Raw genomic sequence first — 20,262 nt, 5'->3', positions numbered from 1 at the left:
CCTCAAATTATCAAACTTGAAACTTTGGAAAAGCTGCACATAATGCTGAATTTGGGGTCCTTTTTTGGAATTGACTGACGATACTATTACATGTATTTATTGTCTTTAGTGTTTCGTGCCCAGGTACAAAGAATTAAGTTTTCTTCCAGTTTTAATCATCGGTTTCTGTGGATGGGGAATCATGGTCTATGCAGTTGGTATGTTCCACGGGATCACATGGTACCTGGTGCGAGGCATGTTGGAGGTTCAAGCCACAAACGCCAAAGACAAGGAAAGAAAGACGAATGGTGCATCTCGTGGAGATCAGCAGAGCAGTGGCTTCAAAGTCCCCACTGAGGCAGAGGAACTGTAGGCCGAAACAATCTCTGGGCCCGAAGCGGAATACCGGTAAGACGAGTTAAAAAACGGACTGCAAAAAAGATTTAAGGAGAGGCTATTGATGAACAATGGTGGTCCCATTTATGCCCCACATGGTTATCCTGAGTACTCTTCAGATTCACAATGTCACAAAAAGTCCAAGAAAAAGACGCATGGAATGAGAGTCTCCATAAGATTCCAGAGGTACAGGAACAAAAAATACTCTAGAGAATCCACACCAAGTAGTAAAACACTGACTGACTCTTTGGATTTGACAGCTAAATTGGTTGCCTAGGCACCAAAGTACGTCACGCCTCAAAAACGAGGGCTTTAGCAAGTCACAGCCTATCAAAGTCCTCACTGGAGTATGTCGTCACATTCTTCAACGTAAACATTAAGACTCCACATGACACTGAAAAAATGACAACTGGAAGTGTATGCACTCAAAATATGGGACCAGAAAATATGTACATAAACTTTCTGCTAAAAGAAATGTTCAAGGTGTAAAAACGTCAAGTTTGCAAACAAGTGCTGCATGCGTTGGAGGTTATGTTCTCTGAAGATGCTTCAGAAGGAAGGGAATCTTTAGTGAGTTTTTCCCGACTGTCAGACTTTTTTTAGATACTCCTCAACAACATGAATATTCTCCAGATAAGCGTTTCTGTCCTTTCAAAACCACTCAAATCTATATGAAGCAAAAGAGCACAGGCAAGCGGTTGCAAGATACCTTGAAGCGATTCGATAACTATAACTTTTAAGATACCAATGATGAGGAACACATCCTTGATGAAGAACAGTGTTTGGGATGACTATGCTCTGGGTTCTCCTGAGAAAATATCCTGCTCTCCTAATAATTCCGATAATCTCCCTTGCAGTCGTGATGCAGACTTTATAATAGAAACTCCAAACGCTCCACAAACCCAACCACAATCTCTACCAGTGATGGCACTTGTACGAAAACCACCCAGAAAGTGTTTTACCTAGCTGCCTTGAAGCCAGTTAATTCACACATCAAAAAGAAATATGGGCCAGAACTGCATGCTCCCATTATTATTTGTGGCCATCCAACACCAGAGTCCATTGTGATTCACAGTGAGAAAAATGTCTAACTTTCCAGCTTCAACATCAGGCACCCGCCCAGTCTGACAAAAAAAGCAAGGCAATGGTTGCAATAAGGAGGAAAGTAGGCACTTCTGTGGCATACAGAAGTGGAATAAAAATGACACTGCCTTACTAGCTGGGTCTGGCAGTAGTTAATGGGATGAGATGGAACCGTTTGCAAAGAAGTTTTCAGAGGCTGTTTGGGCAAAGGGAAATTCTATTATGAATGAAGGCAAAGGCAACTCTTAACACAATGGTCAGAACTGGCATAGATACTGGTTAGATGAACACCAGGTTCTATTGCAAAGGCACAGTTATGGCTAAGGGGCATTGGGGCTTTGGATTTAGGCCAGAAACACTGGCACAGATTCTTGACATGTCCAATGATGGACAAGCACTTTTTAGAAAACGGATGGATGATACTTTGCAAACGGTAAAAAAGGAAAACGAAACGGCTAGGCTCATGGGAGCTTTATCATCAGGACAGTTCAGCAATATTGGAGGAACATCCAACGGCAGCGTGTTTAGACACAGTCAACTATACATGTCATATTCGTAGTCTGTTCGGTGACAGCGATCAGCATGGCAGCCAACAGTGTCTACAATTTCTCCGGACCTTAACTTTTTGAATTTGAGGAAGATGTAGAAGCCGTTCCTCAAGAGGGGTCTCCTTTCACAGCACCATAGGAGTAGTGAGGATGAGAATAAGTTTGATTATTTCCAGAACAGTGGGAGGAGAACACTACAGATCAAAGGAAGCGAGGCACAGAAAACAACGTTACTTCATCAAACGTAAGACACTGCTTCAATTCCATGGGCTAAATTAATACATAAGACACAAGCCTTTTCCTTTTTTTGTTGGAAGAAATCGAATCACTAAAAAAGGGAGCCATCGAGGAAGTTCAAAAAGGGGAAATAAATTGAGGTATTTGTTTGATATACTTGCTTATTCCCAAGAAAGGCTGAAGCCTCTGGCCCATTTTGGTCGATATACCACTAAACAAGTATGTCGTGCTTGGCAATCGCCTGTGAGAAGCACAACGTGGCGTAAAACGATGCTCTGGTGGGGCAACAGGAAGCCACTCGCTTGGTGATGCAATACTTGCAGGGGTGTACAAAGGATCCCCCAGAGCGCCTCTCCCCAATCGTTTGGACAGGACTGTCCTAGTGACTACCAGGGACAAGTGGAATTATTCACGGGAGTCCTAGGCAGTTTGAGGGCTGCAGTGCACCACATGTGGACCAAGCAAATGGCAGGAGCGTTTTTGATCTGTGTGAATGAGGCAAATAGGCATTGCCATGTAACGCAGAGTCCTAGGAAACACTGCTGCCATGACACCACTGTCCGATTCTAAGCAGGAGTCGAAGTGTACACAAATAAAGTAGTGCAACTGTGTTCCCTGGTCTCTCACCTCGACCTAACCCGACCCCATTCACACGCCTCTCTGCACTGCAGTACAAACCCCATAACTAGGTCCCACCTTTCCTCCACTGCACCCCCCCACCACTGTGTTTTCAAACTGTTCTACAAAGATTGAAAGAAACGCAGTGAAGGAAAATGTGTCTTAAATGACCACCACCATTACTTGGTCATTATTCCCGCACAGCTGTTTTCCTTTACCCTTTCTAATCACTCACCATTAACACCTATTAAGGGACATGCCAAAGACTAAAGCCACCCTTCATTATCTATACACACTTCGGAGTCTGAAGAAATTTCACGTGAATCAGTTGCTTAAATGCAGAAGACAAACCCTGATCGCTGTGGGGGGAAGGACTATGAGGAGGCTCGGGAGTGGCCTTTATACCATAAGCAGGGTACTGAAATAAACAGCAAGTCAACAGCTGCAAGATAGATCACTGGGATGTGAGATTACAGCAGTTCCAGCAGAGCCATGGTTCAAATTCCCAGTAAGGGAGCAGCCAAAAACAAACGTGCTCTTCGTCTGCCATCCAGGAACGGTTTAAGCCAGAGGTTTGACCAAAAAGTAGAGGAACGACATACCCTTTAGTTCCCACCCACTTGGTGGATGCATATCAGCTCTCAGCCAGTGGGAATTGTGATGAATACAGGTTATTCGTCCCTTCTTCCCAGATGAGAGCCATCCCCTTTGAGGTTCAGGAGGTGAGCCCGCTGAGCAAAACCTTCCCTAGGGGTTTGTGAAAGCAGAAACTCACTGGGAATTACACCATTCAAGCGGACATGGACTCCCTTTCCTATCAGGAACCCCCCATAAGAAATACCTTGTCTGCCTATTTGGGAGTAGACAAGGTATGTTCTATCATCAAATAAGTTTATTCGGAAGCAATTATCCATAAACAACATTTACAAGATAAAATACAGAATCAATACAAGCTACAATCATTTTGTTAAAAAACATCAACACATACTAATCAATAAAAGGAGAGTAGCAGATAATAAAAAGATTTAAAAAGTGCATGTGTACAATTAGGTTACAATAAGAATGGGTTCCAGCAGTGCCAATAAAGTTATTCAATAATCATATTATGAGTGTTCTGTCATATTACAAAGAGTAAGTTTGTTTCGCCGTAACCATGCTTTTCTCAAATAGTCAGCAGAACCCCAAAACACTGGCATCGTTGTAGCTGAAGGCAAATAAAATAGAGCCGGTCTAGCCTGGGAAATGCCTGTCTTTTTAAGCAATGGTAATGTTTTTTTTTCTCAAATATATGTAAGCCGGACAGAACACAAAATGCAATATATCCTCCTCAGGCCACTGACAAAATGGGCATGCTATAGGCTGTTCATTATGTGACCAGTTTTTGGTACGTTCCCCCAGTCACAAAGAATTAAAGCAAGCCCTTGTCAGGGCCCACCGGTCAGAAGGCTTATGGCTATGGAGCAGGTACGGCTGAATGCCCTCTGTGGTTGTTAAAACAATGTGCCTTTTGTTCGCAGGGATCCCCAGAGCATGGGTTTCCCTGTTTGACCCAAGGATAGCATTCTAGAGTTGCATATACATTCTCACGGAACAAGGAGACAAAAGTGTTTGTGGGCATAACAGGTCTTACAATTTAACTGGATTATACATTTCTGAATATAAGAGAGCCACAGAATTTTCTGTTTAGCTGAGCTAGTCACCAAAGCTCTTCCAATCGTATGCGATAGCGTGGCTTTCGGGTTTGACCATAGCGCCAGCCAATGCAATAAAGGGGCCACCAACCACTCATCACCAATGTGTGGGCACCCCAATTCCAGACGTGTGCCATAATTGGGTGCAGACTGTGGAAGCCCAAGCTGTTTTTCAGAAAAGTATTCTCCACATTTTAGATGTTAGTAACTTTCTCCATGCCCCATAGTGGGGCCCCATAGTTAGTAGCGGTTTTTGTTTGAGCTCTATACCCTTCCAAGATTACAGTGATAGGTTGCCCTAAACAAGGTTGCCCTAAACAGTTCTTTTGGAATCGGAACAGGCCCCCAAGAGCCTGCCTCATCCTCAAACATGTTTATCTACATGACTAAACCCCCGCCAATTTTCACTAAAGCAGAATCCTAAGTATTCCATTTTACTTACCCTCAGTAAGGGCTCTCCACCGCTCTAGATTGTGCGCATCTTGAGTTGTTTACCGCCTGTGGACTTACAGGCCATAACTGCTGATTTCTTAGAATTTACTGTCAGTTTATGATCGGACATAAACTGTGTGTAGGCATCCAACAGACATTGTAAAGCTATGGGAGTGCGGGCAATTATAACCATATTGTCCGCATAACCCAGTACCTGGAACGGAACTCCACCTACCCTAATAAAGTCGGCATTGGTCTCAACCAGAGCATGATATACTCCATTTATATAGAGGGCAAATAATACCGGGCCCACCACACAGCCCTGATGGACACCCAAAAAAAGTTTCAAAGAAGGCTGTGCATTGTCCCTTGTCTCTGAATCGAAGACATGCTGAGGTGTTTTCGTGAATCAGCTGGAGAACCTTCACCAGGTCTTCTGGACAGCCCATGGACCTGAGCATGGCCCAGAGCATAGCCCTATCCACCTTGTCAAACGCTGTGATCCGGTCCATGAATGCCAAATACAGTGGCTCCCCCCTGACAAATATTGATGTTGCACCCACTAAATACAAGTTCAAAACCTGGTCTCTAGTCCCCAATCCGGGGCAAAAGCCATAGTGTATTTTTGCAAGTACCCCTGAATGAGAGATCCACTGTTCAAGCCGTTCCAGGACAGCCCTACCAAAGATTTTAAAAGAAGTATCCAACAAAGATATCGGTCTATAAGAAAGAGGGCTGCCTGGATCACCCTTCTTAAAGAATGGATAAATTATTGCCTGTCGCCAAGAGACTGGGTGGGTACCAAGTTCCAGAAAGGCATTAAACATGTTATATCAGTCGATTGAAAACTCACAACGTACTGACATTGCTTCCATACCTTTGGCTCAAGGGAATGCTGAACTTCCCCGAAGAATCAACACACCCCCTGGAAGTACAGAGAATAAAGGAACAATCATTCATGAATGGAGAGTAGGGAATCCTATGCAGAGGCAATCCTCTGATGATGCAATATCCTAGAGGGACGGAGCCGTGATGCACTGCTGAGCTAGCAGTGGTGTGGAGAGACCAAGTCCAGAAGAGGCGCCAGAAGGCCGGCATCGAGAAGTGCAATATCACAGAAGCGAGGACTGGAGAATCCCAGTATTACCTAGTGGCGCATCAAAGCTGCAGCCGTGGTGGGGCCAGGAACCCGTTAACCAACGCAGAGAGCGATGGAGGAACAAATCCTCCTTTCCCTGTTGGAGGACTGAAGAAAGCACTGAAGCAGGGGGATTAAGCTGAAGCGGGGGGATTAAGGAAGCAGAACACTTATTTGACAAATGCTGAGGAGAGCAAGGATCGGCAATGCTTCCTCACCGCGCTGGAGCACACCCAACGACAGTGAAGGTACCAGGGTTGCCCAGGGCGGAGGGAGGCGAGTCAAACAAAACCTGAAGGGGGAAAGAAGAGCCAGTGGAGTAAAACCACGTACGAGTCAGTCCGACCCCCATGTCCAGAAGATCCTAGGGGGTTACGGGAGCCCTAGAAACCAGAGTATTGGACATTGGCAGAGATAGCCCCAAGTAAAAGGGAACCTGGATGAGAAACGGGGGGAACTGGGAGGCTCCTTTTGTATGCAATCAGAACAAGAAAGTGAGTGACCCAACTAGTGTAGATGGATTAAGGGAATCCTCCCTCCATGTAAAAAAATTGAGACAGTTGGTTTATTTAAAGACTTAACATTTTCCTTGAGGAGCCCAAGGGAAGTCTGGGGAACTTTTCTTTGAACTGTGAACACGAACATTGGGATTGTGACACCGGCTTGGGGAGAAATCCTGAGACATCAGATTAAGACTGGTATAAAGAAGCTTGGGCAAAGGGCATAGTTCTGACTTTGTATTTACGCTTATTGTTCCCTAAAGCGGTAGATCCAAGTAGTTCATAGGTTTTGGATTGAGGACTTTCTTTTGACTGAAGACGAGCACCCTTACTTTAGTTGACAGGAAGGGAAATCCCTCTTGGCAATAGGGACAGATAGGCGTTTTTCTTTTAAGTTAAATACACACCCTTAAAGTGACACCTTTTTCTGGTTCGCCACAGAATATTTCAAATTACATACTTCGCCAACTTTGTGATCAGGAGAAGCTGTGCCACATGAGAGTAATGATCAACGAGAAAATAGCACCTGCAGAAGGGAGGAGACCTCAATACCCTGACAAATCAGATGACCCAGGCCTTCTCAGAAATAGTTCCAGACAATCTACAGAGTGTGGGAGTTAGGAGAGAGAATTGGAGTGCTGGTGCGGTCTAGGAAAGCAGTTTGCTGTGCTTTGCAGTCTAGATGTTGAGGGGCATTACTAAGAACTTACTGGAAAGTATAGCACAGGTATTGGCCAAGGCCTGAGGAGATTGAAGAGCATGCACCTTATTGCAAGCCTGCTGTGGGCTATAGCCCAGAGCCTGATGGCAGCCAGAGACACAAGAAGGAGCAGCATAACTAGTCTATTGTGGGATCCTTTCTAGCTGCAAGGCGATGTACCAGAGAAAATTAAGGATACCTGAGCCCATAGCTGGCTAACACCCAATAGAGTAGTGACCCTCTGTTGATTGGTTATAATAAAGTCAGTCTGAAAAGTACCCTATTGTGGAGGAAGCCATTCCTTCTGGTATATATTTTGTGATTCCCACTGAGGCAAGGAGGAATAACAAGTTCTTGCTTGGTTTCCTGTGTCTACACTTCAGCTAGGAAGGTGACCCTCTGCCAGAATATTTGAATATCCGAGCACAGGAGTAAACCTAAGAGGACCCAAAGAAATTCCAGGAAAGCATAACGACCCTGTGGCTGTGATTTATTCCAGGGACAGCCAGCGGGAGCTGTATCCTTGGAACAGTGATTATTCTATAGATCAGGACTTGGCTGGGACAGTAGGTCCTCTTCGTTGGAGCTTTTCACTGATTCTGTTGCCAATCCATCCTTACATGTTGTCTCATTTTATAATAACCCTTTTTGCGTTTTACTTTTCTCCCCTTTATTTTGGGGGGTTTCTACTTTATTTTGGTGGTAGAAGTCCCCCTGCCACTTCATACTTTTTTAATGGTCTTAAAATATATGGCATTGTGTCACCCATACATTCAGGGAGGCCTCTCAGGCAGTCAATTTCTGTCATACAGTGATGTTATCACGCTATATTACTTTAAGGGGGTAAGCCGGTGGCAGAAAATATTTAGGTTTGGCTTCACAGGTGTGCAAGTTGCTTTACTGGATTAGTAGCCCATTGTACAGTAATGTTACTATTAGGGGAATTCATGCTTTTGTTGTGTGTACTACACTCTGCTATTTTCTTTTAGTGGCTTCCTTTGTTCAGTAAACCGAGGCAGGCCTAAAAGGGCTGTTCTGCCCACCTGGATTCTTTGTGAATGGCAACCTCCATAGTAGTTTAAACTTGTAGTGCCTAGTGGAGGCAAAGTAAATTGAGGATGGGCGGGAATGGAGTATTTTAACCTTGTAGGAGATATATGTGAATGTTACGAGAAGAATGTCATCTAGTTAGCAATTTGTATGGCTGAATTTTTACTGATTTTAGCATGTATGTTTATGATGAATGTAATGGTTTTATGGATATAAAAAATACTAAATGAACTTGACTTGATTGAAGCGGTGTAGGCCAGTTCCTGGCCCTAGGCTGGGTGATCCTGGGTGTTTGGCAGTTTTTGGGGCGAACCTGATTGAAAGGCTGCCAAACACTTAGTTTTAAATCCCCTTATGGAAGTGGTGGGTTGGAGAAGACAGTCCCTATGAGTGAAGGGATGCATAGTATAATCCCTGTTACTGAGTTCATTGCTGCTGTATTTTTGCAAGGTGAGCCGGTCTGTTTATCTGCTGGAATATTTTTATTTATTTTTATATTTCAAGTTTGTCATTTTTGAAGTATTTGACACACACCATAAGGCCAAGTAAGAACATAAGCAGATGCAAAACCACAACATTAACATTTGCCCCACATAACATCTCCCCTGCATAACCCTCCTCCAAACCCCCCAAAAGTTTGCTAATGCAATCACTTGTCCCAGGTGAATTAAGGTTCGTCTCGTCCCTCCCAGGTGGACCATTGATTGTCTCTCACACCTTGAAACATTAGACCGTCCTCCCCTTTGCACAACCTGAAAAAGAATTGCCATCATTGCTGTCTTCACACCTCCCTGAGTCCCTTGAAACACCCCAAAGTCTTTTTTTCAATAACATGGGCATATACCTGGATCGAAATTCTGCACATTCCATTTCAAGGTTAAGGCCTCTCCCATGTATCGCTGCTATGATCCGTTCCATCACATATATGTTTCTACTTACATTAATCCATTCCTTCTTGCATGTAAGTCACGCCCTTTTCGAGTGCATGGCTAGGCATGCCCTCCCTGCCAGCAACAAGAAGTGGGACAGGTGCAGTAGACCAGTATAATCCTGCTTAGTACCTTCCAGACCGCACAAAATCAACAGCAGCGTCTTTGTTCTGGGGACCCCTTCCAATTGCTTGATCAACCCCAGCACCTCGTCCCAGTAAATTTGGACCCTGTTGCATCCCCACCACATGTGCCAGTAGTCGGAGTGTTCCCCACATTCATGCCAGCACAGGGGGCTCACCTCTGGGAGGATCTTAGAGAGGCGGGCCGGGTAGTACTGCCATCTGTGGAGTCACTTGATTGCATGGAGCTTAACTGATGCCCAAATTAGTTGTAGCTGATTTTGAGATCCAGTCTGGCCATACTGGTGAGACTGGCATCTCCTGTCTGTACTCTGTTTGCATTTCCATGTGCTGGATATCTTTCCTGAGTCTTCGTCATCCTGCTGCTGGTCCTTTTCATCTGTTTGGGCCAGGCATTCCATCCTGGGACTGTTTTCCATGCTGTTCTACCACCACTTACCACATTTATTGCCAGTGTCTTCTCATTTGGTTTTGGAAGCTGCTACTGCCTAGAAGGGTGTTAGAACCTCAGCACCTTGCCAAATCTGCATCTCTGGGCTGTCTTTGGTTACCTGCTCCGGGGCTATTTTTGCTGTTGTGCCATCCACGTTTGCCTGCTGGGCCTCCATCCTTCTGGAGCCATCTCTGTCTCTAATTTCACTTCTGAGGGGTGTTGGGTAAGATTTTCATAGTAATGATGAATCTTCCTGACCTGTGTCAACCCTAGAACGTTTTGCTTTTACTGGTGGATTCTTTTTTCTTATACCTCTGTGAGTGGGAACCTTTTCCCACACTCACAGATTATTTTACTCTTTTTATGGGTGTCATTTTTAAGACTCTCCCTAGTGCCTTTTAAACGTTATCCTCTTTGACAACTTTTTGGCAATACGTGCCTATTGTTGCTGAGTTGCCCTAGGGGCTCCCCTTTTAACTTTCTCTGGCTAACCTTGTGCGAACTACAGTTCCCAAGGGTAGAAAGGGTCTTTGGATCCCTTTTTACTTTTTATTTGGTGAAACCAGCACACCCCACCTTATGAGGAGTGCAGGGGAGATGCAATGTATCCCCTTTCACACTAACAATTCTGTTACAGGGACAAGCTTCCCTTTAATGGCTGGTGGCAGTGCACCTTTTTATTAATTCATTGCACCTTAACTGCTTGCTGTTTGCACAGCCCCGGTAAAGGCACCCATGGGTGCTCATTTTACCAAAATGGCTCCTGTGTTGTTTTTTTTGCCATTTTAGTGTTCCTTGTCCTTTCTTGTTTCTTCCCCTGACATCCAGGGTGGGAAATTCCTTTGTGTGATTTTTTATCTTCGACGGGAGTCCTGTGGACTCCACGCTGAGGCTCCAGAGTGTCTTTGAAGGCCGGAAGCGAGGGAGGAGTCCAAAACTCTGCAGCCCTTAGGCTGGAAGACGGAGTGTGAGATTCCAGTTCAAACTGGAAGACTGGCTGTACTGGAAAGGATTGCCAATACCCCAAGTTTGAATGTTGCAAGGCTTTTTGATTGGCTGGGTTCCTGCATAAAAGTCTGATCCTGGAAGCTGAACAGGTAGTCGGACCACTGGAACCAAAATTGAAGAGGATGATGAAGAAAACGCGGCAGAGACAATTTCCAGTGACCAGAGAGCCTGCTGTTGGGGTATTTACTTACCTTAAGTCTCTTGTGATTCCTGTGTCGTTTGGGGTGTTTTCTGTGATTGGGAGTTTCCTCATCCAGTGCACCCAAGTCCCAGCTGGAATCCTCCTAGGGTGTCTTCTGTGAATCCCCTGGACCCTGAACTAACTCATCTGTTTGACCGTCTTCCTTAGGAACTCTTACTTTTGCTACTTAAGGACCTATCCTGACACTGCCTGTTGGACACTAGCTCCTAGTGACCCCCCCCCCCTTCTGCCACTGAGAACACTCATACTCCAAAAATAAGGGAAAGACTTTTGAAGGATTGGGCCTTCTGCCTAGAAAAGAGAATATGTTTTTAAAAGTGATTTACTTGCAAAAGAAGTTGGTTGGTAACTGTAACTCTGAGAGTGAACAGTTACAAAAGTTATTACTTACTTTAGAAATGTCTTGCCATTCTGAAAAGTAGATATATGGTTATTATACTCACCTGTGAATTGGTTGTGCTTCTTCCCAAAAGTAATGCTGTTGGTTTCACTTCACTATTCCTGTTAGGATAAATGAGTATCCCCAACTGGGTCTTACTTTCCCTGACTTGCTGTTATCCTGTCCAGAATAAGTCTCCATTCGGTTTTAGCCACCTAGAATAACATTGAGTCATACATAAATTGTAACACTGGGTTTTGCTTTCCCTGTTCTGTTTAGTCAGACACAAAAACAGTCTTAGGTTTATACCTGCCTTTATAGTTTTTACTTACCTTGAGTGTAACTGTGTTATCCTAAAATAAGTTAGTTATTGCTTCCCTTAGTCTGTGAACTGAAAAGCAACTGTAATTGAATATTAAACCCCAAGGTCCAACTCCCCTAGAATAACTGTTATTCTGAATCAGAGTTATAGGTGTTTTACTGTTCTAGAATCCGTTTCACTAGATCAGAAAAGTATATTGGCCAGTTGATATTACTATGTGATTTCTTGCTGAGCGTCACAGTACAACTGATGAGCTCTACTACCCTTATATTACTGAAAGTAATCTAAGAAGTGGCTATTGGTGTGACTTCCCTCGAACTCCTGTTAGGTGTTCCAGATAAGGTTATATACTTTGGTCTGTGTACCTTCAAGCATGTGTTTTTATAATTGTGGTTATATATAATGGAATAGTACTTATTTCCCCCGAGATTTAGCTGGGCCTACTTGTATTTAAATAAACCATTTATTTTTACAATACATAGTGTTTGTTTTTCTTTGGACCATTTGTATTACAATTTAATGTGCACTGATTCTACAGCCCTCTCTCCCTCCTAAGCTAAAATAAGCCAGGCTGCTCTGTCTATGCTACCTTGAACTCAGGTGGTCCAGCCTTATACTAAGAGTGGAGTCTTGTACTGCCTCAGTTGAATGGTTTTACTAAGCCCTTGGGCTTCAGAAAAACTGTCCTAACAAGAAGCAGGCCTCACTCCTGTGAAGTGCAATTGTTATTTTGTGCCATCAGGATGGTTGTTGGCTCAGAGCGCAGATCCCTTTGTGACCAGATACTTCATTTCACTTTGTAAAAAGTAGCCTTTACTTACCAGGTTGTTCAGATGTACGCCTAGTTCCCCATGCAAGATTACAGAGGAGACCTTTACAAGAATGGATTACCTCACTACTGGGAGATTATAAGGAGCTAGTTGTTGTGTAACAGGCAATCATTGAATTGGTGCAGAACAAAGAACTTATGAAAGGTATGACCTTATTTGCCACAGTTATCCAGAATAACCGAACACCTGTGGAAATGGTGCTTCACAAGGCACATAACACTAATAGCAGACCATATTTCAGGAATTTAGAATCGCATTGCAGACAATCGAAGTTGGGGAAATTAACACAATACTTAACAGGATATTGTCCTTCAGATGGGCACTCCAAACATGGATTTGTCCACCACAAGCGAAAACAGAAAAATGCCTACTCTTTTCTCCGAGGTTTGCACAAGAGGATTACAGGGCAATGCAATGTTGATGTATGGGATGCAACTCTGGTTTGAAGGATTATACGAAAGACGAGAGATGCAAACATGGCTAATACTCATTGCCCTGACATGGGCACAATGGGTTCCTCTTTCTCATCATTTAGCAGTTCTTTTCAATTCTATCTACTGGTATTTTTCCTGACATCTTTAAAACGGCTATTGTTATCCCTATTATTAAAAAGCCTTCTCGTGATCCATCTGATCTCCCTAATTAGCGTCCCATCTCCCTTCTTCCCCATCTTTCTGAAGTCCTACAAAGAATTGTTCATTCCCAACTTTCCTCCCATCTTCATGTTCATTCTCTTCTATGCCCTTTCCAGTCCGGCTTTCGTCCAGTTTTCTCCACGGAGACCACTATCTTAACGATCACATCAAGCTCCTCATCAGACGCTGTCTTCTATTATGGTTTTATTGGATCTCAGTGCTGCCTTTGGCACTGTGGATCATTCTCTTATGATTACAACACTGGCTTCTTTTGGTATTTCTGGTTTAGCGTTGGAGCCATGCTTCCTCCTTTTCAGTTTCCTGGCATTTTTCTTTATCCTCATCTATGTCTTGTTCTTGTGGTTTCCCTCAGGGTTCAGTATTGGGTCACTGGCTTTTTACTTCATACACAACCCCCTTGGCGGCCGTAATTAACCAGTTTGGGTTTCATGTCCATTTATATGCTGATGATACTCAGATCTTCTTTTTCTTTCCTTCCTACTGATTTGTTACATCATCAGCTTTCATCTATTGAATCTTGGATGTCAGCTCATTTTCATAGACTCTAAAAAGACAAATTCTTGTTTCCTGCTTCTACCCTGGTTCACCCCCTCATTCTCATTTATTTATTTTCCTTCTCTTTCTGACCACACACATCTTGGCTTTATTTTGATTTTGCTCTCTCATTTCATGACCAAATCTTTTCCTTAGTATGCGCTTGTCATTTTCAGTTTAATATTAGAAAAATTAACCATCTTTTGACTTTTTGTGTTCGCATCTTATTTAACTTCAGTGAATATTTCTTCTTACTTAGCTCTACATCAATGGCTTCCTATTTCTGTTTTTCAGTTTCACTTTCTTTGTCTTGTTTTCAAGTGTGTTCATTGTCTTTCTCCTAACCGTCAGATCATATTTCACTATATCATCTTTCTCGTTCTCTGCGTTCTGCTGCTCATTTTCTTCTTACTGTTCCTCGCCCCCTTCCTGTTTTCGTTCTTTTGAACTTCTTGCACTCAAATTATGGAATGTTCTCCCTTTGGATGTATGTCTTCCCCCTTGTTTCTCTTCAAGAAGCACATAAAGCAACGTTTACTTTCTTTAGCTTTTCCGTCTTAAATTGACCTATTTTGCTTGAAGGCTATAATTTTGCCTGTTTCCTATTTGCATTTATTTCGCACCAATTTTTATTTCTTGTAAACCGCTCTTGGTAAAAGCGCTACATAACAACCAAATAAATAAAATAAAAGGTATGATATCCACACCTGCTACATATGTCAATAGTATCATACATGAAGTTACAGGTTCCTCACACTCCTTGTGCTTTGTTAGGGAAACACTGCACCCTCTTATTTGCAGAAAATGAAATGTAAAGCTTGAATCCTGTTGATGATAGTTTGGTTTAGTTCCAGTCTCTCGCAATGATCCACTGACGTTTTAAAGGAATCCCAATAACAAATTATTTTATTTTTAGTATAACAAATGGAATCACTTTTCATTCTGTTAAAATGTGCATAAAAATTCAGTGACGTGTGTGCTGCAATGCCTCGGATAGGCCATTAACCATGTTGCATGTTGAGCCTTGCCATAGCGTGCAGCGCACACGCCACTCAATATTTTGCACTAATTTGAGCCATTCTTAAATGTAGGTTTAGCCAATTTATGCATTGCACACATTTTGTAATATGATATAAAGGGCACATTCTTATCCATTGATTGATTGTTTAGCAAGTTATGTATTTATAGTATTTACCAGACACCACTATTTCAGATAATTCACGTAAACCTAGTTTGTTAACATGGATTTTCAGAATCAACCCTGGGGGCAGATTCTGAGATGAAACCCTGCTCTGTTGAATAGTGCGGCTGAGCAGCAAGGCTTAGATTTAGGAAGTGTGAGAATGGTAATGGGTTCAGTTAGCACAGAGCACTCTTAATACTTCAACTTGGGCAGAATGGATAGAAATAGTTATTTATTTAGACCCAAGACTAAAAGGTAAGTATCACCCTAAAACATTCATTACTATGATTTACACATTCTCTTTGGTGTGGCCTGCTAAGAGCACCAGCTCTTCACTTTTAGAATATTGTAAAAGCATCTTAGAATACTGCAAGTGAATAAAAAGAACCAGGTGCATAACTATCAGTTAGAAAACCAATATGTTCAGAATAAAGGAGTTAGAAACACCATACAAAACCTTAAAAGGCACCACGCCAAAGTCCTTGCCTAGCTAGAATAGATGGTCCTTGATGCCCTAGTGTAGTTCTCTTCAGAAGGCTTGGAAGCTTTTTAAGAGTCTGAACAAGAGTTGGCAAAGCAACAGGCAGTGTATAAGTGTCCCAATGTTAGATTGAAGAAACTTTCTTAGCATACCCTCTTCAAACCCACCCACCCACCTTAGCGGAAGCCCACGGCAGGATACTTGACCAGAACACCACTGTTCACGATCAGACAAGGCAGAGGTAGGGTAAGGACTTTACACCCATTAAACCTCATGGGAGAGGGGGGGGGAATAGGACACTTCAGAATAGGTATTCTTACCCCAGGAGGCTTGGGTGCAGAGGTAATTTTCAGGGCCTGGTTTTGGGTCTAGCTACTTTGCGGTGTCGTTCTCTGATGGATAGGCGCTGGACAGCTGAACACTTCTGCTGGACCACTCTGGTGACAACCTCGGAGGACCCCCCCTCCCAGGAAACGATGCAGGTGACAATCAGCAATGGTGAATGCTTCTTGTTTCATAAGTTGAGGATCTGTGCCGTCCAACGGCTCAACTCATGATAAAGACTGATGAGTGAGGTAGTCCAATTTGAAGTTGGTCAGACCCGGGGAATCCGATTCTTTTTTTAAAACACTATATGTAATAATGTGTTTTTAATTGAAATTGCTGGACTGTTTGTCTCCTTTTAGTGATGCCCGCATTTTTTTTCGACTTTGCCGATTGTTCAACTCTTTTAATGTTCGCACTTTTCCTATTCCTTCCCCGCCCCATTGTTTCTTTTCCCCTTCCCCCATTAATATTTGCTTTCTCTCCACCTCTCAGCAAGTTTATGACACACGTGGCTTCCCAGTTTGCATCGAGTTTCGTCTTCTACTGGAAAGATTACTTTACAGAGCAGCCCCTGCTGTATCCTCCTGGATTTGATGGCCGAGCTGTGCTATATCCAAGTGACCAAAACCTGAAGGACTACCTCAGCTGGAGACAAGCTGACTGTAAGTAACTATAAGCTTGGGGCACGCATGGTTTAGAGAGGAGGAGTAGGGACCCATCTTGGGATAAGACAGACGAGAGGGTCTTGAATGTTAAAATGTGCCCATCCTCATAAGGATGACCGTCCTACTTTACGTTTCCTATGAGTGGGTAGTCTCACGCATCCTATTTCAGGAATATGGTTGGTGGACCACAGGTGCCTGGCTGCACCGTCTGCCTTCAATCAAGCACCTAAACTATGCCAAATGTCTATTATTCCGCACACATGGGAAGCAAAGTAAATCATGGGAATTGATGTGTGCTTATGCAAAACACTCCCCTTAAGGAACTTTTGGTTTGAAGTTCTTGACAGGACAACCTCAGGCTGCATTTTCCATGTTGCCTAATTTTAGTTGAGAGTTGCTAAGTTTCCCCAAACAAGAAACTTCAAGCATATCCATCCTGGAATCTGGAGGAAAAAAAAACACAGGACAATCTGGTTGTACATTTGGCATAACCCACATTCTGTGACCTCTGTGGATGCATGCAAATTGTACTGCTTTTTAATAGGATCAGTGTGGTAATGCAGTTATTGGTGGCATTTACTGTTGATAATGGGCTTCACTAAGATGTTGCCCGTGTGCCCTAATGACAAGGACCAGCAGATTGCTGTGTACCTCACTGTCCAGGACCAGCAGATTGCTGTGTGCCCCACTGTCCAGGACCAGCAGATTGCTGTGTGCCAGTGTGCCCCACTGTCTAGGACCAGCAGATTTCTGTGTGCCTCCCCACAACTGGAAGCCTCCAAGGTACTGCCCTGCCTGGGCCCTCACCTGCAGGTACTCTGCAGGATTGCCCATCTGCATAAGAAATTCGGCCCGTATCCCTTTCAGGACTGCACGCGCCGACATTACAGAGATCCAAAATGTCGGGGGCGATGCGGCCTGAAAACGAGGCCAAGCGACCTCTGCTTTGCTAAGCAACGTGCGTTCTTCATCATTTAAATTTCCAAACATACGCCGGCAGGCGGAAGAGCCGGCCATCCAAAGGCTATTTTAAGGCCACTTTCCCTGTTTGGCCCTGTTCGCTGCGGTGCGCCGCTGCTGCCCATGATCCTTTGCCGCTCCGCAGCAATGATCTGTCTAACTCCCAGAGTCGCATCTATGCCTAATTAAGCAGCCTCCTACGCAAGTATGGACCTACTGTAAGTAATTGGCATTATATGCACATACTTCATCTGTTGCTCTCCGCAGTCTGATGGCCCTGTTTGCCATAATTGTGCAGAATACCTATGCCTCCACTGTATGACCCCATTGCACCCTCATTTAACTTGCCCAATATGCCTGACAATACCAGCCCACTGCTTATTTTGAATCTGCCTATTGCAGCCCTCTGCCTATTCTGATTTTGCCTATTGTAGCCCACTGTGCCTATTTTGAATTTGCCTATTGCAGCCCACTGTGCCTATTTTGAATTTGCCTATTGCAGCCCACTGTGCCTATTCTGAATTTGCCTATTATAGCCCACTGTGCCTAACCTGAACTGCCCTGCCTATTCTGAACCTGCCTGCTCTCCCCAATTCGAGCTAGCCCATTGTGCCCAGCCAACTGTGCCTGACTGTACTCCTGGACCCAAACAGCGTGTTCATGGCAAACCTTTACTTAACCACTCTTACCTTGATGGCAACTCTCTCCCTACTCCTCCCCAACAACACTACCCTCCTCTCAAATCCACTACCTCAATCACCCCCACCTCAACATCTCATATACACCACAACTGTGGGGTATGTCGATACTAAACAAATCGACCAGCCAAACTGCGCCATTAGCCCATTAGAATGGATCTGCCAATTTGCTGCTCCTCCCACACCCTGGAATCCTTGCCCAGTGAAGGACAGAAACCTGTGACTCGGCGCACGGTTCCTACCCCCCAGATCGCTCATCAAAAAACACCCCCTTCATTCTTATCATAACCAAGCTCAAGCTAGCGCTTTGCAAATCTTGGACGACACCCAAAAAGCCCCTATCGGCATAATTGAACACCCCCTGATCAAAGGTGCTCTCATCAATGGCCGTTCACTGGTCACCCCTGCGCTAGACATCACAGACTTCATATCCGCTAACAACCTGCATTTCCTGGCTATCACTGAAACCTGGCTGCATCAGGCAGCAGGCCCAGCTCTATCCCTCGCCATCCCGGAGGGCTACTCAATACTAAGGAGCGACAGGGACTCGGGTAAAGGAGGAGTAGCCTTTATTGCCAAAACATCCCTTGGCTTTAGAATGACCGCTCCATCCAGCTTGCGGTCCGCTGCACTTCTGCCTGCTAAGTTCCAACTTTCTGCCACACAAACCATACTTATGCACCTCATATACAGACCCCCATCTCCTCATTCGAGGAAAAGATATCCGGCCTCCTGACATCTAATACCAAAATAGGATCTCAAATCATCCTACTAGGAGACCTTAACTTGGGCCTCGGCGATCCCAACAACGCCAGTGTGCTCTCCCTGGAAATTACCATCTCACAACTAGAGTTTAAGCTTAACCTTGGACTGGTTAGCGGATCACAACTGTTCCACAGCCATCTTTAAAAATTAGCCAATTGCATGGTCAGACCATCACGCCATCTCCTTTTCCATCCAAGGGAAGACGCAACCGAACACCCCTCCAGCTACTATCCCACAAACCTTCACCAGGAACAACTGCAACATCACCCTGCAGAACCTTTGCCCTCTAATCCACAACATCCTTACGCAAACTATGCCAACGTAGATGCGGATAAACTTGCTGACCTCTATAATAAAAGACTAGAATCAGCAGTAGATTTCATCGCTCCTATCAAACTCACTAAAGCTAAACCAGCAGCCCACCTGAACAAATGGTTCACCCCTGAGCTTAAAATCCTCTGGAACGCCAAATGAGCGGTAGAAGCCACCTGGAGAAAAACACCCATCCAGGCCAACAAAACACTACTCATGATAGCAACCACCACCTACAAAACCTCTATCATTGGGGCCAATAAAGAGACCTATGGCACCAGAATTGAGAACGCCCAATCTAAAATAAAAGAGCTCTTCACCATCCTTAGGGAACTTGTCACCCTCCACACCCTCAGAAACCCTCCTGAAAGATGCAGACTGGTGTGGGAGGATCCAAAAACCCTTGGCAGACTAATTTGCCATGCTATTATCCCAAATTGAACAGAAAAAGCTCAGCCTAGCCAAAAAAGCAAACCCTCCACCACCTCCCACCTCTAAAACTCCAACATGCCCCCCCCTTCTCCTTTACCCCGGTGTCAACAAAAGAAGTGGAAAGCTTCATCAAAGGCCTCAAGCCCTCCAGATGCCAAGGGGACTTCTGCCCAGCTCCCATCATCCAGGAAGGTGCCAACAACCTGGCCCCTTTCATAACAGCCCTAATCAACGCCTCCTTCAAAACAAGCTCAGTCCCCAGCAGCTTCAAGGAGGCCTGGGTCATGCCCCTTCTAAAAAAAAAAAAACAAAGCCTAACCTGGACCCCAATAACCCAACCAACTACAGGCCAATCACCACCGTCCCCTACATCCTAAAGATCTTAGAGTGTCCTACCTGCAAATCCAGAAGCATCTGGAAGAGAACAACCTCCTGGGCCTTAGACAATCTGGCTTCAGACTAAGGCATGGAATAAGTTTTTATCCTGGATGTAAAAATCCAGATGGACGAGGCAAAGGATAAGGGCAATTTGGCCATGCTCCTGCTGCTTGACCTCTCGGCAGCCTTTGACCTTGTCGACCATCAGATCCTCACAGAACATCTGACGGCCTCAGCTGCTTTCTCTAAATTG

At 44.3% G+C, this 20,262-nt stretch overlaps 1 protein-coding gene across 2 annotated transcripts in view; it reads left to right on the top strand.

Annotated features, from left to right (window-relative positions):
- Nucleotides 1-20,262, top strand: part of THG1L (tRNA-histidine guanylyltransferase 1 like) — a 326,539-nt gene that overhangs the window by 122,648 nt on the left and 183,629 nt on the right. For both annotated transcript variants that reach the window (XM_069653924.1, XM_069653925.1), the window contains exon 3: nucleotides 16,292-16,461. In XM_069653924.1, coding sequence (XP_069510025.1) covers nucleotides 16,292-16,461 — 170 coding nt within the window. The remainder of the gene's footprint in view (nucleotides 1-16,291; nucleotides 16,462-20,262) is intronic.

Source organism: Ambystoma mexicanum, chromosome 3q, assembly GCF_040938575.1.
Source record: "Ambystoma mexicanum isolate Mex_15411 chromosome 3q, UKY_AmexF1_1, whole genome shotgun sequence".
NCBI classification, from domain to species: Eukaryota; Metazoa; Chordata; class Amphibia; order Caudata; family Ambystomatidae; genus Ambystoma; species Ambystoma mexicanum.
The sequence above is the reverse complement of the archived record's forward strand: the minus strand, read 5'-3'. Positions and strand labels throughout refer to the sequence as shown.